This window comes from Microchirus variegatus, assembly GCF_963457635.1.
Source record: "Microchirus variegatus genome assembly, chromosome: 4".
NCBI classification, from domain to species: Eukaryota; Metazoa; Chordata; class Actinopteri; order Pleuronectiformes; family Soleidae; genus Microchirus; species Microchirus variegatus.
The window spans coordinates 38,025,134-38,046,586 of NC_139805.1; the positions used below are offsets into that span (position 1 = coordinate 38,025,134).

The 21,453-nt window shown below is 44.7% G+C and overlaps 2 protein-coding genes across 2 annotated transcripts; both read right to left on the minus strand.

Annotated features, from left to right (window-relative positions):
- Positions 1 to 89: 89 nt before the first annotated feature.
- plcxd1.1 (phosphatidylinositol-specific phospholipase C, X domain containing 1, tandem duplicate 1) lies at positions 90 to 5,812 on the minus strand (the record flags this gene model as incomplete). Its single annotated transcript, XM_083888418.1, has 7 exons — positions 5,738 to 5,812; positions 4,675 to 4,773; positions 2,767 to 2,909; positions 2,412 to 2,540; positions 1,547 to 1,702; positions 1,096 to 1,276; positions 90 to 334 (listed from the first exon to the last, which is right to left on the minus strand). The coding sequence occupies exons 2-7, from the start codon at positions 4,769 to 4,771 to the stop codon at positions 90 to 92; spliced, it is 951 nt and encodes a 316-aa protein (XP_083744544.1). The 5' UTR covers positions 4,772 to 4,773; positions 5,738 to 5,812.
- A 1,862-nt stretch (positions 5,813 to 7,674) lies between these two features.
- Positions 7,675 to 21,253, minus strand: jade3 (jade family PHD finger 3). Its single transcript, XM_083888550.1, has 12 exons — positions 21,120 to 21,253; positions 18,953 to 19,019; positions 18,808 to 18,867; positions 18,632 to 18,714; positions 17,222 to 17,379; positions 16,943 to 17,133; positions 14,558 to 14,769; positions 13,280 to 13,447; positions 12,712 to 12,828; positions 11,280 to 11,747; positions 9,736 to 9,853; positions 7,675 to 8,600 (listed from the first exon to the last, which is right to left on the minus strand). Exons 3-12 carry the CDS (start codon positions 18,854 to 18,856, stop codon positions 7,792 to 7,794), a joined length of 2,373 nt encoding a protein of 790 aa, XP_083744676.1. The 5' UTR covers positions 18,857 to 18,867; positions 18,953 to 19,019; positions 21,120 to 21,253; the 3' UTR covers positions 7,675 to 7,791.
- Between the last annotated feature and the right edge of the window lie 200 nt (positions 21,254 to 21,453).

Here is a 21,453-nt window from a genome sequence, read left to right on the forward strand (position 1 = left end):
GTTAGCGGCGTTAAGTTGTTGCTAGGCAACAGTGGTTCAGCCATACCATAATAAACGTCACAGACTGGACCTTTAAACGCGGTGAAAAGTCACAGGGACTTTTTCAGCAGTTTGTGGTTCAGTGCGATGACCGTCGCTGCAAAGTCGCTTTCTGAGACAAAGTCTCCTGCGATGATGTTCAGAGAGTCAACGCTGACCCCTGGTGTTTGACCTTTGACCCACGAGAGCAGCGTGGGGTTGGTGGACATCACCAGGTCCTTCAGGGTCTCTGTGGGGTGAGTGCAGATGTACTTTAGGTCCTCGGTCAAGTTCATGCCCGTCACAAAGAATCCCCCTGAAACGTAATACGCAGGATTTAAACCACTCACTCTGCCAAACCAAAGTCAAACTATGGTGGTCTAACGAGGACAAAAAAGTCAAAATATGGTGGTCTAAGGGGACAAAAAGTCAAACTATGGTGGCCTAAAGGGGACATAAAAGTTAAACTATGGTGGTCTAAAGGGACAAAAAAGTCAAACTATGGTGGTCTGAAAGGGTACAAAAAAGTCAAACTATGGTGGTCTAAGGGGGACAAAAAAGTCAAACTATGGTGGTCTGAAAGGGACAAAAAAGTCAAACTATGGTGGTCTAAGGGGGACAAAAAAGTCAAACTACGGTGGCCTAATGGGGACAAAAAAGTCAAACTATGGTGGTCTAATGGGAATAAAAAAGTCAAACTATGGTGGTCTAAAGGGGACAAAATAGTCAAACTACGGTGGTCTAATGGGATAAAAAATTCAAGCTATGGTGGTCTAATGGGGACAAAATAGTCAAACTACGGTGGTCTAAAGGGGACAAAAAAGTCAAACTAGGGTGGTCTAATGGGGACAAAAAAGTCAAACTATGGTAGACTAATGGGGACAAAAAAGTCAAACTATGGTGGTCTAATGGGGACAAAAACGTCAAAATACGGAGGCCTAATGGGGACAAACAAGTCAAACTATAGTGGTCTAATGGGGACAAAAACTATGGTAGTATAAAGGGGACAAAAATGTCAAACTATGGTGGTCTAAAGGTGACAAAAAAGAGAGAAAGAGTGGTGGTTGATGACATCACCTGGTCGGCCATCTTGTTTCCTGAGCTCTAACTCCTGGATCAGAGCCTCAGCTCTACATTTATTGGCCCACCAGTACGGGATGTGAGGCCACAGGTCGCCGTGGCAACCGGCCAGGCTGTGTTCGTAGGAGACGATCACTTGGTATCCGAGCGACCACAGGTTTCGAAGAGTTAACGTTTCCTGAAATCACACGGTGTTCAGTGTTGTGATTTAAAGGCACAGTTCAGGTTATTTTAGTGTTTTTGTGGTCATGTGACTGTGGGTTTGTGTGAATGTGGAGCAATGATTTTATTTAGAGTTCAGGTCAAAACGTCTGAGCGTTTGTGAGGAAAGACTGAGCAGATTATTAAGAACTGAGTCAAGAGTGTTATCAGTCTGTGTGTCGACAGAGGGGGCGGAGCAGGGGGCGGGGCAGGGGAGGGGGAGGAGCAGGGGGAGGAGTCACAGTACCGTCTTAGGACAGAGTTTGCAGGCGAACACGTTGCGTATGGTCTTCAGCAGAATCAGGTGAAGATCTGGACTCAGACACAGGAAGTGACTGAAGGAGAGGATGAGCAGCTCTTTAGGATGAAGATCCAACCACTGTCTGATGTCCATGAGGACGCTCTGTGAGGACACAAGAGACAACAACCACTGTCCATGAGGACGCTCTGTGAGGACACAAGAGACAACAACCACTGTCCATGAGGACGCTCTGTGAGGACACAAGAGACAATAATCACTGTCCATGAAAAAAGTCCAAAAAAGTAAAACTATGGTGGTCTAAGGGGACAAAAAAGTCAAACAAAAAAGTCAAACTATGGTGGTCTAAGGGGACAAAAAAAATCAAACTATGGTGGTGTAAGGGGACAAAAAGTAAAACAAAAGTCAAACTATGGTGATCTAAGGGGACAAAAAATAAACCACAAAAGTCAAACTATGGTGGTCTAAGGAGACAAAAAAGTAAAACAAAAAATCAAACTATGGTGATCTAAGGGGACAAAAAAATCAAACAAAAAGTCAAACTTTGGTGGTCTAAGGGGACAAAAAAGTAAAACAAAAAATCAAACTATGGTGGTCTAAGGGGACAAAAAAATCAAACAAAAGTCACTATGGTGGTCTGAGGGGACAAAAAGTGAAACAATGGTGGTCTAAGGGGACAAAAAAATCAAACAAAAAGTCGAACTATGGTGATTTAAGGGGACAAGAAGTCAAACTATGGTGGTCTAAGGGGACAAAAAGATCAAACTAAAAGTCAAACTTTGGTGGTCTAAGGGGACAAAAAAAGTAAACCAAAAAAGTCATACATTCATAGTGTGTGTGTGTGTGTGTGTACCTGAACAGTGAGTGTGGTGTAAACACCGTGGTAGAAGTACAGGTCAGTAGAACTGTCGTTGGGTCTGTGAGCGATTCTGAGGTCACAGTATCTGACGCCACAGTCCAGCTGCTGCTTTATGGAGACGTCCTGCAACACACACACACACACACACACACACACACACACACACACACACACACACACACACACACACCCACACACACGCACATGCACACGCACACACACACACACACATAAACACACAAAGTCTATTATATCTACGTAGGAGAGTGAGTGACTTTGGTGTGGGAGAGTGAGTGGTTTACAAACTTCAGTCTAACACTTAGATAAAGACGTGATCATGTGACTTCACCTGTGTCACCGCCCACTTGTAAACAAAGGGACGAATCAGGGGCTTCATGTATTTGTCGAGCTTCTGCAGCAGATCAGGCTGAGTGAGGTCTACAGGAGAGTGATCATTCATGTCCAGACAGTAAGTGATGGCATTGTGACTCCCTGACACACACACACACACACACACACACACACACACACACACACACACACACACACACACACACACACACACACACACACACACACACACACACACACACACACACACACACACACACACACACACACACACACACACACACACACGATGAGAGACAAAGAATGATCATTTTGTAAGACATTTTGTAAACTTTTCCAAAAGGAAACTGAAGTTTATAAACCAATCACTCTCCCACACCAAAGTCCATAGAGAAAATCAGTGATTTTAGCTCAGAGTGAGTGACTTTGGTGTGTGAGAGTGAGTGACTTTGTGAGTGACTTTGGTGTGTCAGAGTGAGTGACTTTGGTGTGAGAGAGTGAGTGACTGGTGTGGGAGAGTGAGTGACTTTGGTGTGGTAGAGTGAGTGACTTTGGTGTGTGAGAGTGAGTGACTTTGGTGTGGGAGAGTGAGCGACTTTGGTGTGGGAGATTGAGCGACTTTGGTGTGGGAGAGTGAGTGACTTTGGTGTGGCAAAGTGAGTGACTTTGGTGTGGGAGAGTGAGCGACTTTGGTGTGTGAGAGTGAGCGACTTTGGTGTGTGAGAGTGAGCGACTTTGGTGTGGGAGATTGAGCGACTTTGGTGTGGGAGAGTGAGTGACTGCTGTGGCAGAGTGAGTGACTTTGGTGTGGCAAAGTGAGTGACTTTGGTGTGCGAGAGTGAGTGACTTTGGTGTGGGAGAGTGAGTGACTTTGGTGTGGGAGAGTGAGCGACTTTGGTGTGGGAGAGTGAGTGACTTTGGTGTGTGAGAGTGAGTGACTTTGGTGTGGGAGAGTGAGTGAGTGACTTTGGTGTGGGAGAGTGAGTGACTTTGGTGTGGGAGAGTGAGTGACTTTGGTGTGGGAGAGTGAGTGACTTTGGTGTGAGAGAGTGAGTGAGTGACTTTGGTGTGGGAGAGTGAGTGACTTTGGTGTGGCAGAGTGAGTGACTTTGGTGTGGGAGAGTGAGTGACATTGGTGTGGGAGAGTGAGTGACTTTGGTGTGGCAGAGTGAGTGACTCTGGTGTGGGAGAGTGAGTGACATTGGTGTGGGAGAGTGAGTGACTTTGGTGTGGGAGAGTGAGTGACATTGGTGTGGGAGAGTGAGTGACTTTGGTGTGGCAGAGTGAGTGACATTGGTGTGGGAGAGTGAGTGACTTTGGTGTGGCAGAGTGAGTGACTTTGGTGTGGGAGAGTGAGTGACATTGGTGTGGGAGAGTGAGTGACTTTGGTGTGGGAGAGTGAGTGACATTGGTGTGGGAGAGTGAGTGACTTTGGTGTGGGAGAGTGAGTGACTTTGGTGTGGGAGAGTGAGTGACTTTGGTGTGGGAGAGTGAGTGACATTGGTGTGGCAGAGTAAGTGACTTTGGTGTGGGAGAGTGAGTGACATTGGTGTGGGAGAGTGAGTGACTTTGGTGTGGGAGAGTGAGTGACTTTGGTGTGGCAGAGTGAGTGACTTTGGTGTGGGAGAGTGAGTGACTTTGGTGTGAGAGAGTGAGTGACTTTGGTGTGGCAGAGTGAGGGACTTTGGTGTGTGAGAGTGAGTGACTTTGGTGTGTGAGAGTGAGCGACTTTGGTGTGGGAGATTGAGCGACTTTGGTGTGGGAGAGTGAGTGACTGCTGTGGCAGAGTGAGTGACTTTGGTGTGGGAGAGTGAGTGACTTTGGTGTGGGAGAGTGAGTGACTTTAGAGCGGGAGAGTGAGTGACTTTGGTGTGGGAGAGTGAGTGACTGGTGCAGGTCGACTCACCTGGAATGGCCAGGTGATAAAGGGGCGTGTCCCACAGAGCAGGTGGCAGGTGAGTCATCCAGCTGTGTGTGGGCAGGTCACTGAGGTGTGACATCATCACTGAGGTCATCAGAACACAACATTAATGTCAACTTTAAGTCGACGTTTTCACGTCAAATTTTTTTAGTTTTTAGCCCGACTTTATTTTACAATTATCAGAAAACTTTTCATTTTAAGAAAGACTCGACTAACCCTAAAGCTTTTGCAGATTTGAGTTTTGCGATTATGGGAAAGATTTTCCAGATTTCACGCTACGATTATCAAAGATTTTAATGTACGATTATAGGGAAGGCCTTTCCAGAGTTTACTTCACGATTATGGGAAAGATTTTTCCAATTTTACTCTAAGATTATCGGAAAGATTTTGCGCTACAATTATCGGAAAGAATTTACACTACTATTATCGGGAAACCTTTCCAGATTTTACTTAACAATTATTGGAAAGATTTTCCAGATTTTACTAAACGATTATCAGATTTCCCCCCCCCAGATTTAATTCTAAGATTATCAGAAAGATTGTACGCTACGTCATGTACACAGTAATGTGTACATGTATATATATACATATACACACACACATATATACACATACGTAAATGTATACATGTACACAGTAATGTGTACATGTATATATATATACATATACACACACACATATATATACACATACGTAAATATATACATGTACACAGTAATGTGTACATGTATATATATACACACACACACATATATATACACATACGTAAATGTATACATGTATACAGTAATGTGTACATGTATATATATATATACATACACACACACACATATATATATATATACACATACGTAAATGTGTACACATATATACATACATACAGACCTAATTCATGTTTCACCTTAAACTAAACTTAAACCTGAAACCACGCCCTCTAAAGTTGCGTTTAGCTGCTCACACACACACACACACACACACACACACACACACACACACACACACACACACACACACACACACACACACAGTCCTGTGACGTCACACTTACCTGATCACAGAGGCGCCGCTGTTTGCAGTCACCGGAGAAACCGTGTGTGTGTGTGTGTGTGTGTGTGTGTATGTGTGTGTGCGTGTGTGCGTGTGCAGCAGCGTCATGTCAGACAGCGCCACAGTGCGGCCGCATCGCTCCTCTTCCTGTGACACTGATCATGTTCGATGATGATGATGATGATGAAGATCCTGATCGATCAGCTGATCACGTGATCACAGGGAGCCGCTGTTTGTAGCAGCTGCTGCAGCAGAGTGTGATGGTGACGAGCAGTGGGCGGGGCTAAGCGCCACAGCGCCGCCTGCTGCTGACTCCTCCCACTGCAGCCGAGCTCTTAAAGGGACAGTCCACTTTCACGTGTTTATATTCTTTTATTTTCATCATTCTCTTTGTGTGTCAAAGTGATTTATTTATCAATGAAAAATCTTTAAAAAAATAAATAATATATTGTTCTGAATTTAAACACTTTATTGATAACTTTAAATCTTTTAAAAACTATAGAAAGTTAATGATTGTGAAATAGTTATTAGTTCCATTATTATGACTTAAAGTCTAATAATGATCAGACATTAAGTCATTAAGTCAACATTAAACAGAACGTGCTGAAGAGCAGCTGTGTTCACTGGTGATTTGACGGCCTCTGCTGCCCCCTAGCGTTCATATGAAGTCATGGTTTTACTTGATGAACATAAATGTGTCAGAGTCAGATTTTCCTCGTGTTTTTACGACAAAAACCTCCGTCTTTAATGTTTATATTAACGCGACAGCGAGTTCACGACAAACGACGAGAACTTACGATGAATTTGTTTGGTGAAAAATTCACGTCGTTGGCTTCGGTCGTTCAAGGCAAAATATTTAAAATCTCGTAAATAGAATAAAGAGATTGTAACGCGATGTAACGCAACATGGATCGTAAGACATCGTTTCACACCAAACACGGAGTGAATTTTTCACCTGAAGAAATTCTGTAAAAAAGCCCGGAATATATACGATAAATTTGTCGAGTGAAAAATTCACGCTCAGTCGTTCACGTTGAAACATTTGAACTGCAGTAAAATGCGACGTCGGAAAATATGCTCAGGGACCTCGTTATGGAACGTAACGTGAATTCACACCAAGATGCACGCGACAAAATCACGATATTTTATCAGAAACAGAAACGCTGCTGCGAGTGAACGTCAGAAAATACCCACATTTTACCATTAACCCTGTTAGCTTAGCATTAACTCTGTTAGCTTAGATTAGCGTAGCATTAACCCTGTTAGCTTAGCATTAACCCTGTTAGCTTAGCATTAGTCCTCCTAGTGTAGCATTAACCCTGTTAGCTTAGCATTAACCCTGTTAACTTAGCATTAGTCCTCTTAGTGTAGCATTAACCCTGTTAGCTTAGCATTAGCACTGTTAGCATAGCATTAACCCTGTTAGCTTAGCATTAGCCATGTTAGAGTAGCATTAACCCTGTTAACTTAGCATTAGCCAAGTTAGAGTTGCATTAAACCTGTTAGCTTAGCATTAGCCAAGTTAGAGTAGCATTAACCCTGTTAGCTTAGCATTAGCCATGTTAGAGTAGCATTAACCCTGTTAACTTAGCATTAGCCAAGTTAGAGTTGCATTAAACCTGTTAGCTTAGCATTAGCCAAGTTAGAGTAGCATTAACCCTGTTAGCTTAGCATGAGCCATGTTAGACTAGCATTAACCCGTTAGCTTAGCATTAATATTTTAGCATAGCATTAACCCTGTTAGCTTAGCATTAGTCCTCTTAGAGTAGCATTACCCTTTTAGCATAGCATTAGCCCTGGTTGTATGAACTCATTTTTTTAAACCACGTTCATTGAGAAGTAAAAACAAAGTCTGGTTCAGGATCATCACAGATTTATTTCTACAGAGTCAAACATCTTCAGCACCGTTAGTGTTAAAGTCTGGTTCTGGTTCTGGTCTGAGACGTTCTGGCACTTGGGTACTCGACCGTCACAGGGTCCGGACAGATCGGTGGCAGTGGGCGGAGTAAAAAAAAAAAAAAGAAAGAAGAGAGACAAAGAAGCTAACATTAGCCGTCACCTTTGAACCTTAGCGTGTCTTGAGCCCAAGTTGGGTTTCCCTCGGCTGATCCCGACCTGCCGGTGCCGGTTCCTCCCTCTGGCCTCGGGCTCCGAGTCGCTGAGCTCCAGGTCCGGACAGTAGCCGTCGCTGTCCTGGTGCGAGCGAGCGCTCTTCACCTTGTGTTCGGACGTCGGTTTGGCCCACTGCCGCTCCTTGGCCGGGCCTTTGCGGGACAGTTTGTCGCAGCGCAGGTCCTCCGTGGTCCGGACCAGGTTTATGGTGGCCTCTTTGAAGGACCTGCCGAAGTGTTCCATGGCACATTTACGGAAGCCGCTCTTGTTCAGCGCCTCGTTGGCGGCGTCCGGGTGACTCGCCGTCTGACACGAACTGTCCTTCTGAACCGATAGCTTCTCGGCGAAGAGGCCGTTAGCTTTAGCACGCTCCTGCTCCACTTTGCCGTTGCTGTTGGACGAGTGACCGAGCAGCGCCGCGTGCAGCGCTAACGGTTTTCCCGTGGGTTTGGCGGGCGGCGGCAGCGTGGCGTTGGAGCGGCCGGAGGACGGCGGGCGTCCGTTGGAGCGCTCGTCTCTGCGAGCGTGGCCGTGCAGCTGAGGCTTCCCCTGACCCAGACCCTCGCCGCCGCCGCCGCCCGCCGTGTGTTCACAAACGTTGCCGCTGTTGTCCGGACACAGCGGTCCGTTCCCGGACTTGGAGCCGCAGTTTCCGTTTCCCAGAGCCGAAGCTTTGGGCATTTTCAGCTTGAGCGTGATCCGAGGAGGAGGACGGAACAGCGTGTTCTCCACCGGGAACGAAGCGGGAAGACCTGAAGACAAAGAACAACTCATTCATTCATTCAGTCATTCACTCATTCACTCACAGGACGCAAGGATCTGTTCACGCGCTAACGGCGTCAACGCTAACGCACATGACGACTGACCGGGAAAAAGACGCGGGTGACATCATGTACTGGACGACTCCAGGCACCGTTTACCAGTTAGCTCCTTTAGCGCCGTTAGCCTACAGTGGAACTGGACGACTCTATGCACCATTTACCAGGTAGCTCCGTTAGCTCCTTTAGCGGCATAAGCCTACAGTGGAACTGGACGACTGCAGGCACCGTTTAACAGTTAGCTCCTTTAGCGCCGTTAGCCTACAGTGGAACTGGACGACTCCCGGCACCGTTTACCAGTTAGCGGCGTTAGCCTACAGTGGAACTGGACAACTCCAGGCACTGTTTACCAGTTAGCTCCTTTAGCGCCGTTGTAACAGACGTGTGTAACCATGGTAACACATGACGAAGCTTAAATGTTAGCCGTGTGTAACCATGGTAACACGTGACGCAGCTTAAATGTTAGTCGTGTGTAACCATGGTAACGCATGACGAAGCTTAAATGTTAGCCGTGTGTAACCGTGTTAACACGTGACGAAGCTTAAATGTTAGTCGTGTGTAACCATGGTAACACGTGACGAAGCTTAAATGTTAGCCGTGTGTAACCATGGTAACACATGACGAAGCTTAAATGTTAGCCGTGTGTAACCGTGGTAACACGCGACGATGCTTAAATGTTAGCCGCGTGTAACCATGGTAACACATGACAAAGCTTAAATGTTAGCCGTGTAACCGTGGTAACACATGACGATGCTTAAATGTTAGCCGTGTGTAACCATGGTAACACGTGACGAAGCTTAAATGTTAGCCGTGTGTAACCGTGGTAACACGCGACGATGCTTAAATGTTAGCCGCGTGTAACCATGGCAACACATGACGATGCTTAAATGTTAGCCGTGTAACCGTGGTAACACATGACGATGCTTAAATGTTAGCCGTGTGTAACCATGGTAACACGTGACGATGCTTAAATGTTAGCCGTGTGTAACCATGGTAACACGTGACGATGCTTAAATGTTAGCCGTGTGTAACCATGGTAACACGTGACGATGCTTAAATGTTTCCTCACCGGCCGACAGCTCGTGGTTGATGAGCTTCACGTGTAAATCAAACATCTGTTCCTGAGCTTTACTCTGCAGCAGCTTCAGCTTCTCACGTCGACTCACCATGTAGCACAGATTCCTCACCTGCAGACGACAAACAATAAAGACAAGAGTCTTAAACCTAACGCTAACGTTTAACATCATATTTTTCTCTTATTTCACTTCCTTTTTCACCTCGTGTTTCAATGAAGGATCAAGAGATTCTTCAATCTATGAAGTTAGTTAGCGTTCTCTTGTTAGTTATAACCAGTTAGCGTTCTCTTGTCAGTTAGTTAGCGATATTTTGTTAGTTAGTTATAGCATTCTCTGGTCAGTTAGCGTTCGCTGTTCTTGTCAGTTAGCGCCCTCTGTTCTCTTGTCAGTTATTTAGCGTTCTCTTGTCAGTTAGTTAGCATTCTCTGGTCAGTTAGCATTCTCTTCTTAGTTAGTTAGCATTCTCTGTTCTTGTCAGTTAGTTAACGTTCTCTTGTCAGTTAGCGTTCTCTGGTCACTTAGTTAGCATTCTGTGGTCAGTTAGCGTGCGTTGTTCTTGTCAGGTAGCGTTCTCTGGTCAGTTAGTTAGCATTCTGTGGTCAGTAAGCGTTCGCTGTTCTAGTCAGTTAGCGTTCTCTGTTCTCTTGTCAGTTAGTTGGCCTTCTCTGGTCAGTTTGTTAGCGTTCTCTTGTCAGTTAGTTAGCGGTCTCTTGTCAGTTAGCGTTCTCTGGTCAGTTCGGGTTCTCTGTTGTTGTCAGTTAGCGTTCCCTGTTCTCTGGTCAGTTAGCGTTAGCTGTTCTTGTCAATTGGTTAGCGTTCTCGTCAGTAAGTTAGCATTCTCTGGTCAGTTAGTGTTCTCTTGTCAGTTAGTTAGCGTTCTCTGGTCAGTTAGTTAGCATTCTGTGGTCAGTTAGCGTTCTCTGTTCTCTGGTCAGTTAGTTAGCATTCGCTGTTGTTGTCAGTTAGCATTCGCTGTTGTTGTCAGTTAGCGTTCTCTGTTCTTGTCGCTTAGCGTTCTCTGTTCTTGTCGGTTAGCGTTCTCTGTTCTTGTCAGTTAGCGTTCTCTGGTCAGTTAGCTTTCTCTGTTCTTGTCAGTTAGCTTTCTCTGTTCTTGTCAGTTAGCTTTCTCTGTTCTTGTCAGTTAGCGTTCTCTGTTCTTGTCAGTTAGCGTTCTCTGGTCAGTTAGCTTTCTCCGTTCTTGTCAGTTAGCGTTCTCTGTTCTTGTCGGTTAGCGTTCTCAGGTCAGTTAGCGTTCTCTGGTCAGTTAGTGTTCTCTGTTCTTGTCGGTTAGCGTTCTCTCGTCAGTTTCTGGAGTTACTTTCTAGTGTAAAATCAAGTGACTGCATTATAAATAACATCATATGTGATTAATAAAGACCGAAATAGAGCAGAAACACAGCTTCATCAGCAGCAGTATAATGATGATCTACAGCAGCAGTATAATGATGATCTACAGCAGCAGTATAATGATGATCATCAGCAGCAGTATAATGATGATCATCAGCAGCAGTATAATAATCAGATTGTGTGCACCCACCCTCTCCAGGTCCTGCCTCAGGTGCATGAACATACGCATGCGAGTGTGGATGCTGTCCTGGTGAGGCTGCAGCACCAGGTTGTCCTCCTCCTCTTTAGGGGGCAGCAGAGCTCTGTTGGAGTTGCTCTTCCTCTTGAGTTTCCAGTACTGATAGATGAAGTCCACCAGGCGCTGTGAGAGGCCCAGCACTCTGCTCAGCTGCTCCATGTGGATTAGAGAGTAGAAGTCCTCCTCCAGCTCCTGCAGCCTCAGCGCTCGCTCACCCACCTTCACCACCTTCACCTCCGCAGCAGCAGGTTTGGATCGAGCCGGACTCAGAGTCGCCTCAGACGACTTGGGTTTGCTGTGTTTCAGGCAGAAAGACTTGAACTTGACTTCGTCGCCTTCGTCCAGGATGGTCTTCATCTCCAGGCTGTGCTCAAAGGCACAGGTCACGTGGAAGGGAGTGGTGCAATTCTTCACCGAGCACTGAGACGGAAACAGGAACAAGAGAGTCGTTTAATAAGAAAACTGAAGCTGCAGTTTATGAAAACATGAGGAAAAAGTGACTTTATCCACTTTATAAAAGACTTACGTCATTAAATCTACGTCAGATTTAGTCTACGACGTCTACGTCACATGATCATGACTTTATCTCACTGTTAAACTGAAGTTTGTAAACCACTCACTCTCACACCAAAGTCACTCACTCTCTCACACCAAAGTCACTCACTCTCCCACACCAAAGTCACTCACTCTCCCACACCAAAGTCACTCACTCACTCTCCCACACCAAAGTCACTCACTCTCCCACATCAAAGTCACTCACTCTCCCACACCAAAGTCACTCACTCACTCTCTCACACCAAAGTCACTCACTCTGACACACCAAAGTCACTCACTCTCCCACACCAAAGTAACTCACTCACTCTCCCACACCCAAGTCACTCACTCTTTCACACCAAAGTCACTCACTCTCTCACACCAAAGTCACTCACTCTCCCACACCAAAGTCCATAGAGTCCATAAACCAGTGATTTTAACATCACAGAGACACAGGAGTTCACAGGAGTTGTTGATCCACTGCTGCATCCATCACTAACTTACAATGACTGATTTTAGTGAATTCAGCCTTTGAAATATTTAATTTACACTTAACTCAGTGACACAAAGTGACCACACGAGGCAGCAGAGGAACAGCAGCTCCTGTGTCCCTGTGAGCTAAAATGACTGATTTTCTCTATGGACTTTGGTGTGAGAGAGTGAGTGGTTTTACAACGTGTCAGTTCTTCATATAAAAACCTTTAAACTATCCCTTAAACACTGAGATCTTAATTTTTTTTTCATCTTCAGGTGTTGGATTCATTCATTCATTCATTGATCTATTTTTTCAAATTAAAACCGTTACAAAGTCAGTAAATAAGACAGAGTATACAGATGTCTCCACACTGACCTGGATACATGCTCCTGTCTTCAGTTTACACAGACTGCAGATCAGAGACCAGCGACTGGGCGGAATGTGAGAGACTTTAGTGATGGGCTCCATCCTCTCAGGACAGGCGATGCTCACCTGCACAACAGCACAGCGTCAGGGTCTATCAGGGTCTCAGGGTCTATCAGTGTCTATCAGTATATCAGGGTCTATCAGTGTCTATCAGGGTCTATCAGTATATCAGGGTCTATCAGTGTCTCAGGGTCTATCAGTGTATCAGGGTCTATCGGGGTCTCAGGGTCTATTAGGGTCTATCAGGGTCTATCAGTGTCTATCAGTATATCAGGGTCTATCAGTGTCTATCAGTGTATCAGGGTCTATCGGGGTCTCAGGGTCTATCAGGGTTTATCAGGGTCTATCAGAGTCTATCAGGGTCTATCAGTGTCTATCAGTGTCTCAGGGTCTATCAGTGTCTCAGGGTCTATCAGTGTCTATCAGTGTCTATCAGGGTCTATCTGTCTATCAGGGTCTATCACTGTATATCAGGGTCTATCAGTGTCTCAGGGTCTCATTCATCACAACATTTTACCTCAGGGATCCACAGAGCACAGCTAACGTGAGCCCACTTGGTGCCGGCACGCGTGGCCTTCATGGCGCCGCCCTTCTGGGGACAGAGCAGACACTGCGGGTCGATGCCGAGGACGCACGTCCGACACAACCAGTTACCGACGGGAACTTTGACGATGCCGTAACAAGCCTGTGAGGAGGAAGTGACGTCAGAACATCACTGAGGCGTTCACTGACGCCTTCACTGAGGCGTTCACTGACATGTGACACCTCATTTATTTATTTATTTATACGTCTTATAGTCTGGAAAATTAATGTTATCGTTTAGGTTGACTTTTATCAAACCGTCTGTCAGTTAGCATTTTAGTGTTAGTTAGCATTCTCTGTTCTCTTGTCAGATAGCATTCTCTTAGTTAGCGGTCTCTTGTCAGTTAGTGTTCTCGTCAGTTAGCATTCCTTTGTTAGTCTCTTGTCAGTTAGCATTCTCGTTAGTCTCTTGTCAGCTAGCATTCTCTTGTCAGTTAGCGTTCTCTTATTAGTCTCTTGTCAGTTAGCGTTCTCTTGTCCGTTAGCGTCTCTTATTAGTCTCTTGTCAGTTAGTGTTCTCTTGTCGGTTAGTGTTCTCTTATTAGTCTCTTGTCAGTTAGCTTTCTCTTGTCAGTAAGCGTTCTCTTATTAGTCTCTTGTCAGTTAGCTTTCTCTTATTAGTCTCTTGTCAGTTAGCGTTCTCTTGTCAGTTAGCGTTCTCTTATTAGTCTCTTGTCAGTTAGCTTTCTCTTGTCAGTTAGCGTTCTCTTATTAGTCTCTTGTCAGTTAGCGTTCTCTTATTAGTCTCTTGTCAGTTAGCGTTCTCTTATTAGTCTCTTGTCAGTTAACATTCTCTGTTCTCTTGTCAGTTAGCATTCTCTTGTCAGTTAGCATTCTCTGTTCTCGTCAGTTAGCATTCTCTTGTTAGTCTCTAGTCAGTTCGCATTCTCTGTTCGCTTGTCAGTTAGCATTATCTTGTTTGTCACTTGTCAATTGACGTTCTCTTGTCAGTTAGCATTCTCTTTTTAGCCTCTTGTCAGTTAGCGTTCTCTTGTCATTTAGCGTTCTCTTGTTAGTTACATTCTCTTGTCAGTTAGCGTTCTCTTGTTAGTTAGCGTTCTCTTGTTAGTTAGCGTTGTCTTGTTAGTCTCTCGTCAGTTAGCATTCTCTGTTCTCTCGTCAGTTTGTGTTCTCGTGTTAGCGTTCCCTCTCTCGTCAGTTAGCGCTCTCCTCACGAGTGCGTCAGGTGAAGTGGGCGGGGCCTGCGGTCTACCTGGTGAACACAGATGTTGCACTTGTCGCAGAAGACCATGTCGTTTCCTTCCTCGCTGTCGGGCGAGCGGCACACGTCACAGATGACGTCCTCGTCGTACTCGATGCCCAGACCTTCCACCGTCTCGATGGCGTGGTTCATCTTCTCGTGACACTGACGCTCCAGAGCCTCCATGGTACGCTCCATCGTTAGCTCGTCCACAGGCCCCTCCCCTGAAAGACAAAAAACATACGACAACCTCGTTAAAATGACAACGTTCTTCAACGTTCTCTCGTCAGTTAGCGCTCTCTTATCTAGTTAGTTAGAGTTCCCTTGTCAGTTAGTTAGCATTTGCTTGTTTGTTAGTTAGCTTTCTCTTGTTGGTTAGTTAGTGTTCTCTTGTCAGTTAGTTAGCATTTGCTTGTTTGTTAGTTAGCGTTCTCTTGTCTTGTTAGTAAGTGTTCTCTTGTTTGTTAATTAGCGTTCTCTTAGTTAGCGTTCTTGTTTGTTAGTAAGCGTTCTCGTGTCTTGTTAGTTAGCGTTCTCGTGTCTTGTTAGTTAGCGTTCTCGTGTCAGTCATCGTTCTCTTGTTTGTTAGCGTTCTCTTGTCTTGTTAGTTAGTTGGCGTTCTCTTGTTGGTTAATTAGCGTTCTCTTGTTTGTTAGTTAGCGTTCTCTTGTTTGTTAGTTAGCGTTCTCTTGTCTGTTAGCATTCTTTTGTCAGTCAGCGTTCTCTGTTCTCTTGTCAGTTAGCGTTCCCTTGTCGGTCAGTGCACTCGTCTTGTCAGTTAGCACTCTCTTGTCGGTTAGTTAGCGTTCTCGTGTCTTGTTAGTTAGCGTTCTCTTGTCTGTTAGCATTCTTTTGTCAGTCAGCGTTCTCTGTTCTCTTGTCAGTTAGCGTTCCCTTGTCGGTCAGTGCACTCTTGTCTTGTCAGTTAGCACTCTCTTGTCGGTTAGTTAGCGTTCTCGTGTCTTGTTAGTTAGCGTTCTCGTGTCAGTCAGCGTTCTCTTGTCGGTTAGTTAGCGTTCGCTTGTTTGTTAGCGTTCTCTTGTCAGTCAGTGTTCTCTTGTCTTGTTAGTTAGTTAGCGTTCTCGTGTCTTGTTAGTTAGCGTTCTCGTTTGTTAGTTAGCGTTCCCTTGTCGGTCAGTGCACTCTTGTCTTGTCAGTTAGCGTTCTCATCAGTTAGCACTCTCTTGTCGGTTAGTTAGCTTTCTCCTGTCACTCAGTGCTGGTTTGTCAGTCAGCGTTCTCTTGTCTTGTCAGTTAGCGTTCTCATCAGTTAGCACTCTCTTGTCATTTAGTTAGAGTTCTCCTGTCAATTTCGGATTCTCTCGTCAGTTAGCATTCTCCAGGTTGTTAGTTAGCGTTCTCTTGTCCGTTAGTCAGTGTTCTCTTGTCTTGTCAGTTAGCGTTCTCTTGTTTGTTAGTTAGTGTTCCCTTGTTTGTTAATTAGCGTTCTCTTGTCGGTTAGTTAGCGTTCGCTTGTTTGTTAGTTAGCGTTCTCTTGTCAGTCAGCGTTCTCTTGTCGGTTAGTTAGCGTTCTCTTGTTTGTTAGTTAGCGTTCTCTTGTCTGTTAGCATTCTTTTGTCAGTCAGCGTTCTCTGTTCTCTTGTCAGTTAGCATTCCCTTGTCGGTCAGTGCACTCTTGTCTTGTCAGTTAGCATTCCCTTGGCTTGTCAGTTAGCGTTCTCTCGTTTGTCAGTGCTCTCTTGTCAGTCAGCGTTCTCTTGTTTGTCAGTCAGCGTTCTCTTTGTTTGTCAGTTAGCTTTCCCTTGTCAGTCAGCGTTCTCTTGTCAGTCAGTGGTCTCTTGTCGGTTAGTTAGCGTTCGCTTGTTTGTTTGTTAGGGTTCTCTTGTCAGTCAGCGCTCTCTTGTCTTGTTAGGTAGTGTTCTCTTGTCTGTTAGCATTCTTTTGTCAGTCAGCGTTCTCTTGTCAGTTAGCATTCCCTTGTCGGTCAGTGCACTCTTGTCTTGTCAGTTAGCGTTCTCTCGTTTGTCAGTTAGCGTTCTCTTGTCAGTCAGTGCTCGTTTGTCAGTTAGCGTTCTCATCAGTTAGCACTCTCTTGTCGGTTAGTTAGCGTTCTCCTGTCAATTTCGGATTCTTTTGTCATTTAGCATTCTCCAGGTTGTTAGTTAGCGTTCACTTGTCTGTTAGTCAGTGTTCTCTTGTCTCGTCAGTTAGCGTTCTCGTTTTGTTAGTTAGCGTTCTCATCGGTTAGCATTCTCTTGTCAGTTAGCGTTCTCCTGTCAATTTCGGATTCTCTCGTCAGTTAGCATTCTCCAGGTTGTTAGTTAGCGTTCTCTTGACGGTTAGCGTTCTCTTCACGCGTGCGCCATTACGTCGTTAAAAAGACAAACTTTAAACACGAGAACAGCTTCTTCTCAGTCTTCTTCTTCTTCTGCTCACCCATGCGCTGCAGCTGAGCGTTGAGCGTGTGCAGCCAGTGCAGGTCCATGTCGTCCAGGTCGTAGCGACACATGTCCTCTGCTAGCTCTTTGATGTTGACGTAGCCGGGCTCAGTCGACTCTTGACAGGAACACTGGATGTACTTCCTCTGGAGCGAGTACAGGACTTCCTTTGACCTCTCTGCGATGACCCTGAACACAGACCACAGACCAGTGAGACCACAGACCAGAACCCAGAGACCAGAACCCAGAGACAAGGTCTCAGAGGAGCCAGCGTTACCTGACCGACGGCTCAGGGACGGTGTCTGGACTGGCAGGAACCTGGACTCCCTTCTCCCACTCCTGCTTCCAGGTGTCGGCCAACAGGTAATAATCCTCAGGAGGAACATGATGAGAGTCTGGAAGCTTCATGGCACTGATCAGGTCTTTTCTGAACACCTGCAGGACACAAGAGGCATTTAAGAGGCTGGAAAATGACAGAAAGTAGAAAATATTCACATTTAAGAAGCTGAAAAATGACAGAAACATGAAAATATTCACATTTAAGAAGCTGAAAAATGACAGAAACATGAAAATATTCACATTTAAGAAGCTGAAAAATGACAGAAACATGAAAATATTCACATTTAAGAAGCTGAAAAATGACAGAAACATGAAAATATTCACATTTAAGAAGCTGAAAAATGACAGAAACATGAAAATATTCACATATAACAAGCCTGTGAGGAGGAAGTGACGTCAGAACATCACTTGTCAGTTAGCGTTCCCTTGTTTGTTTGTAAGCGTTCTCTTGTCAGTTAGCGTTCCCTTGTCAGTTAGCGTTCTCTTGTTTGTTTGTTAGCGTTCTCTTGTTAGTGTTCCCTTGTCAGTTAGCGTTCTCTAGTTTGTTTGTAAGCGTTCTCTTGTCAGTTAGCGTTCCCTTGTTAGTGTTCCCTTGTCAGTGTTCCCTTGTCAGTTAGCGTTCTCTTGTTTGTTTGTTAGCGTTCTCTTGTCAGTTAGCGCTCCCTTGTTAGCGTTCTCTTGTCAGTTAGTGTTCCCTTGTTTGTTTGTTAGCTAGCGTTCCCTTGTTAGTGTTCTCTTGTCAGTTAGCGTTCCTTTGTTTGTTTGTTAGCGTTCTCTTGTTAGCTAGCGTTCCCTTGTTAGTTTGTTAGTGTTCTCTTGTTTGTCAGCGTTCCCTTGTTTGTTAGCGTTCCCTCGTTAGTGTTCTCTTGTCAGTTAGCATTCCCTTGTTTGTTTGTTAGCGTTCTTTGGTTAGCGTTCCCTTGTAAGTGTTCTCTTGTCAGTTAGTGTTCCCTTGTTAGTTTGTTAGTGTTCTCTTGTTAGTTAGCGTTCCTTGTTAGTGTTCTCTTGTCAGTTAGCGTTCCCTTGTTTGTTTGTTATCGTTCCCTTGTTAGTTAGCGTTCCCTTGTTTGTTTGTGTTCCCTTGTTTGTTTGCGTTCCCTTGTTTGTTTGTTAGTGTTCCCTTGTTTGTTAGCGTTCCCTTGTTAGTTAGCGTTCCCTTGTTAGTGTTCTCTTGTCAGTTAGCGTTTCCTCGTTTGTTAGCGTTCCCTTGTTAGTGTTCCCTTGTGAGTTAGCATTCCCTTGTTAGCATTCTCGTGTCAGTTAGCGTTCCCTTTGTTAGTTAGCGTGAAAATATTCACATTTAAGAAGCTGAAAAATGCTTCTTAAATCACTTGTGTATCAGACTCACTTCAGCAGGTTTCTTGGGGTTGGAGGCCTTGCTTCCAGCTTTACCTCCATATTTGTGGGACGAGCAGAATGAGGTTGAAGGACCTGAATAAAGAGAAAATAAAAAAGATGCCGTTATAATAACAAAAAGCAATAACCAGAAGACAAACATGAAGAACTGAAGGATTTCAGACTCACTGTCATTGTCAGACGAGTCACTGCTGCTCGACAACCTGAGACGTTTCATCCTGTGACGTCCTGTAACAGCAGGTTTTAAATAATTACTTTATTTAATCATTTCATCTCCACGTCGTTTAACTGCAGCAGATGATTCAGGACTCACCATAAAGTTCAGATTGAAAAGCATGCTGTGAACTCCTGTGGTGATCAACAACAGATTAAGGTCATACCTGCAAACAAAAGAGAGAAAAGGTGTTTAAAATATAGGTCAATATTTAGTGAATATTAAAAAAGGGACATAATTCAGCTTCAGCTTCAGCACAGTAAACTGTTTCAACAGACAGGACATGCCTCACATTCCTGTGTGTGTGTGTGTGTGTAGTACCACTCTATACATAGTGTAAGCACAAGATGTTTATTAATTCAAACCTGAAGCTTTTAAAGATACGTTGGCGTAAGTGAAGCAGCAGCACTGACGCACAACTAACTTCACTGAAGAGATGTGCTATATTATACATTAACATATTATAACATTCACATTTAAGAAGCTGAAAAATGACAGAAACGTGAAAATATTCACATTTAAGAAGCTGAAAAATGACAGAAACGTGAAAATATTCACATTTAAGAAGCTGAAAAATGACAGAAACGTGAAAATATTCACATTTAAGAAGCTGAAAAATGTCAGAAACGTGAAAATATTCACATTTAAGAAGCTGAAAAATGACAGAAACGTGAAAATATTCACATTTAAGAAGCTGAAAAATGACAGAAACGTGAAAATATTCACATTTAAGAAGCTGAAAAATGACAGAAACATGAAAATATTCACATTTAAGAAGCTAAATAAATGACAGAAACGTGAAAATATTCACATTTAAGAAGCTGAAAAATGACAGAAACGTGAAAATATTCACATTTAAGAAGCTGAAAAATGACAGAAACATGAAAATATTCACATTTAAGAAGCTGAAAAATGACAGAAACTACACTATTACGGTGTTGACGTAACAGATGTTTGTTTATATTTTAAAGACGCAGGTCCCCCTTGTGGTACTAAACGAAATAAATCACTGTTTGTTGATGAGATAAAAAAGTATTTACAAATCACTTATGTAAAATAACAACGATATTCCAAATCCACGATTAACCCACTGACGTTAAATCACATATTTTTAAAAGACTGTGATTAAACTGAAGTTTGTAAACCACTCACTCTCACACACCAAAGCCCATAGAGAAAACCAGTGATTTTAGCTCACAGGGACACAGGAGCTGCTGGTCCTCTGCTGCCTCGTGTGGTCACTTTGTGTCACTGAAATGTGTCTAAATACATTATTTTTTAAAGCCGAATTCACTAAAATCAGTCATTGTAAGTTAGTGATGGAGGCTCTATAGACTTTGGTGTGGGAGAGTGAGTGACTTTGGTGTGAGAGAGTGAGTGACTTTGGTGTGGGAGAGTGAGTGACTTTGGTGTGAGAGAGTGAGAGACTTTGGTGTGGGAGAGTGAGTGACTTTGGTGTGGCAGAGTGAGTGACTTTGGTGTGGCAGAGTGAGTGACTTTGGTGTGAGAGAGTGAGTGACTTTGGTGTGAGAGAGTGAGTGACTTTGGTGTGAGAGAGTGAGTGACTTTGGTGTGAGAGAGTGAGTGACTTTGGTGTGAGAGAGTGAGTGACTTTGGTGTGGGAGAGTGAGTGACTTTGGTGTGGGAGAGTGAGTGACTTTGGTGTCGGAGAGTGAGTGAGAGTGAGTGACTTTGGTGTCGGAGAGTGGGTGACTTTGGTGTGGGTGAGTGAGTGAGAGTGAGTGACTCTGGTGTGGGTGAGTGAGTGACTTCAGTTTAACACTGACATAAAGACGTGATCACGTGACGTAGATCACTACAACTGTTTGTTTACGACATAAACATCACGTCTCATCTACGTTATAATTGTATTGTTGTTGTTGTTGTTTTTCTTTTTAAATCGCGATACCGGACACTGTCGTAAATCGCCTGCTTCGCGCCAAACACTCGATGTGTGTGGCCCGGAGCGGCCGGCGGGGCGGGCGGGCACTAATGGCCGCTGAGCAGGGAATCAAACATGGCGCCACCGCCGTCATCCAAACATGTCGCTTCATTCGTGTCACAGCGTGGGTTTTGTTGTCAAAAACGGCGAGAAAAAGGACGCGTGTGCGTGTGTTTTACGGCACTGTGGGTGTCGTAAAACACACGTACACACTTATATACACATATATATAGTGAGTCAGCAGGAGAAGGAGGAGAAGAAGAAGGAGGAGAAGAAGAAGGAGGCCACACTCGCTCATATTCTCCACACTTTCCTCCATCTTACCTCCACTTTTCCCGCGCTGCCTCGTGTCCTTCTCCCACGCGCGTGTCCGTCCACAGTGACCGTGTGAAACACAGAGGTTCCGTCTCTGGTTCCACATGAAACTCCTGCGTTGAAGGTTTGAATCTCCTCTTCACGGACTCGCTTCTCCTCCTCTTCCTCCTCCTCTTCCTCTTCCTCCTCCTCCGCTGCACAACAGCTCTATTGTACCGCGCCTTCCGCCGGGTCCTAAACCCCGCAGCGTTCCTTTCATCCTGGGCGCGCTCGATTCGCTCGCCGGCGTCTGCCCCTGTAGCCGCCGACAGCGGGAAACAAAGCCACAGTCCCCGCCCTCTGT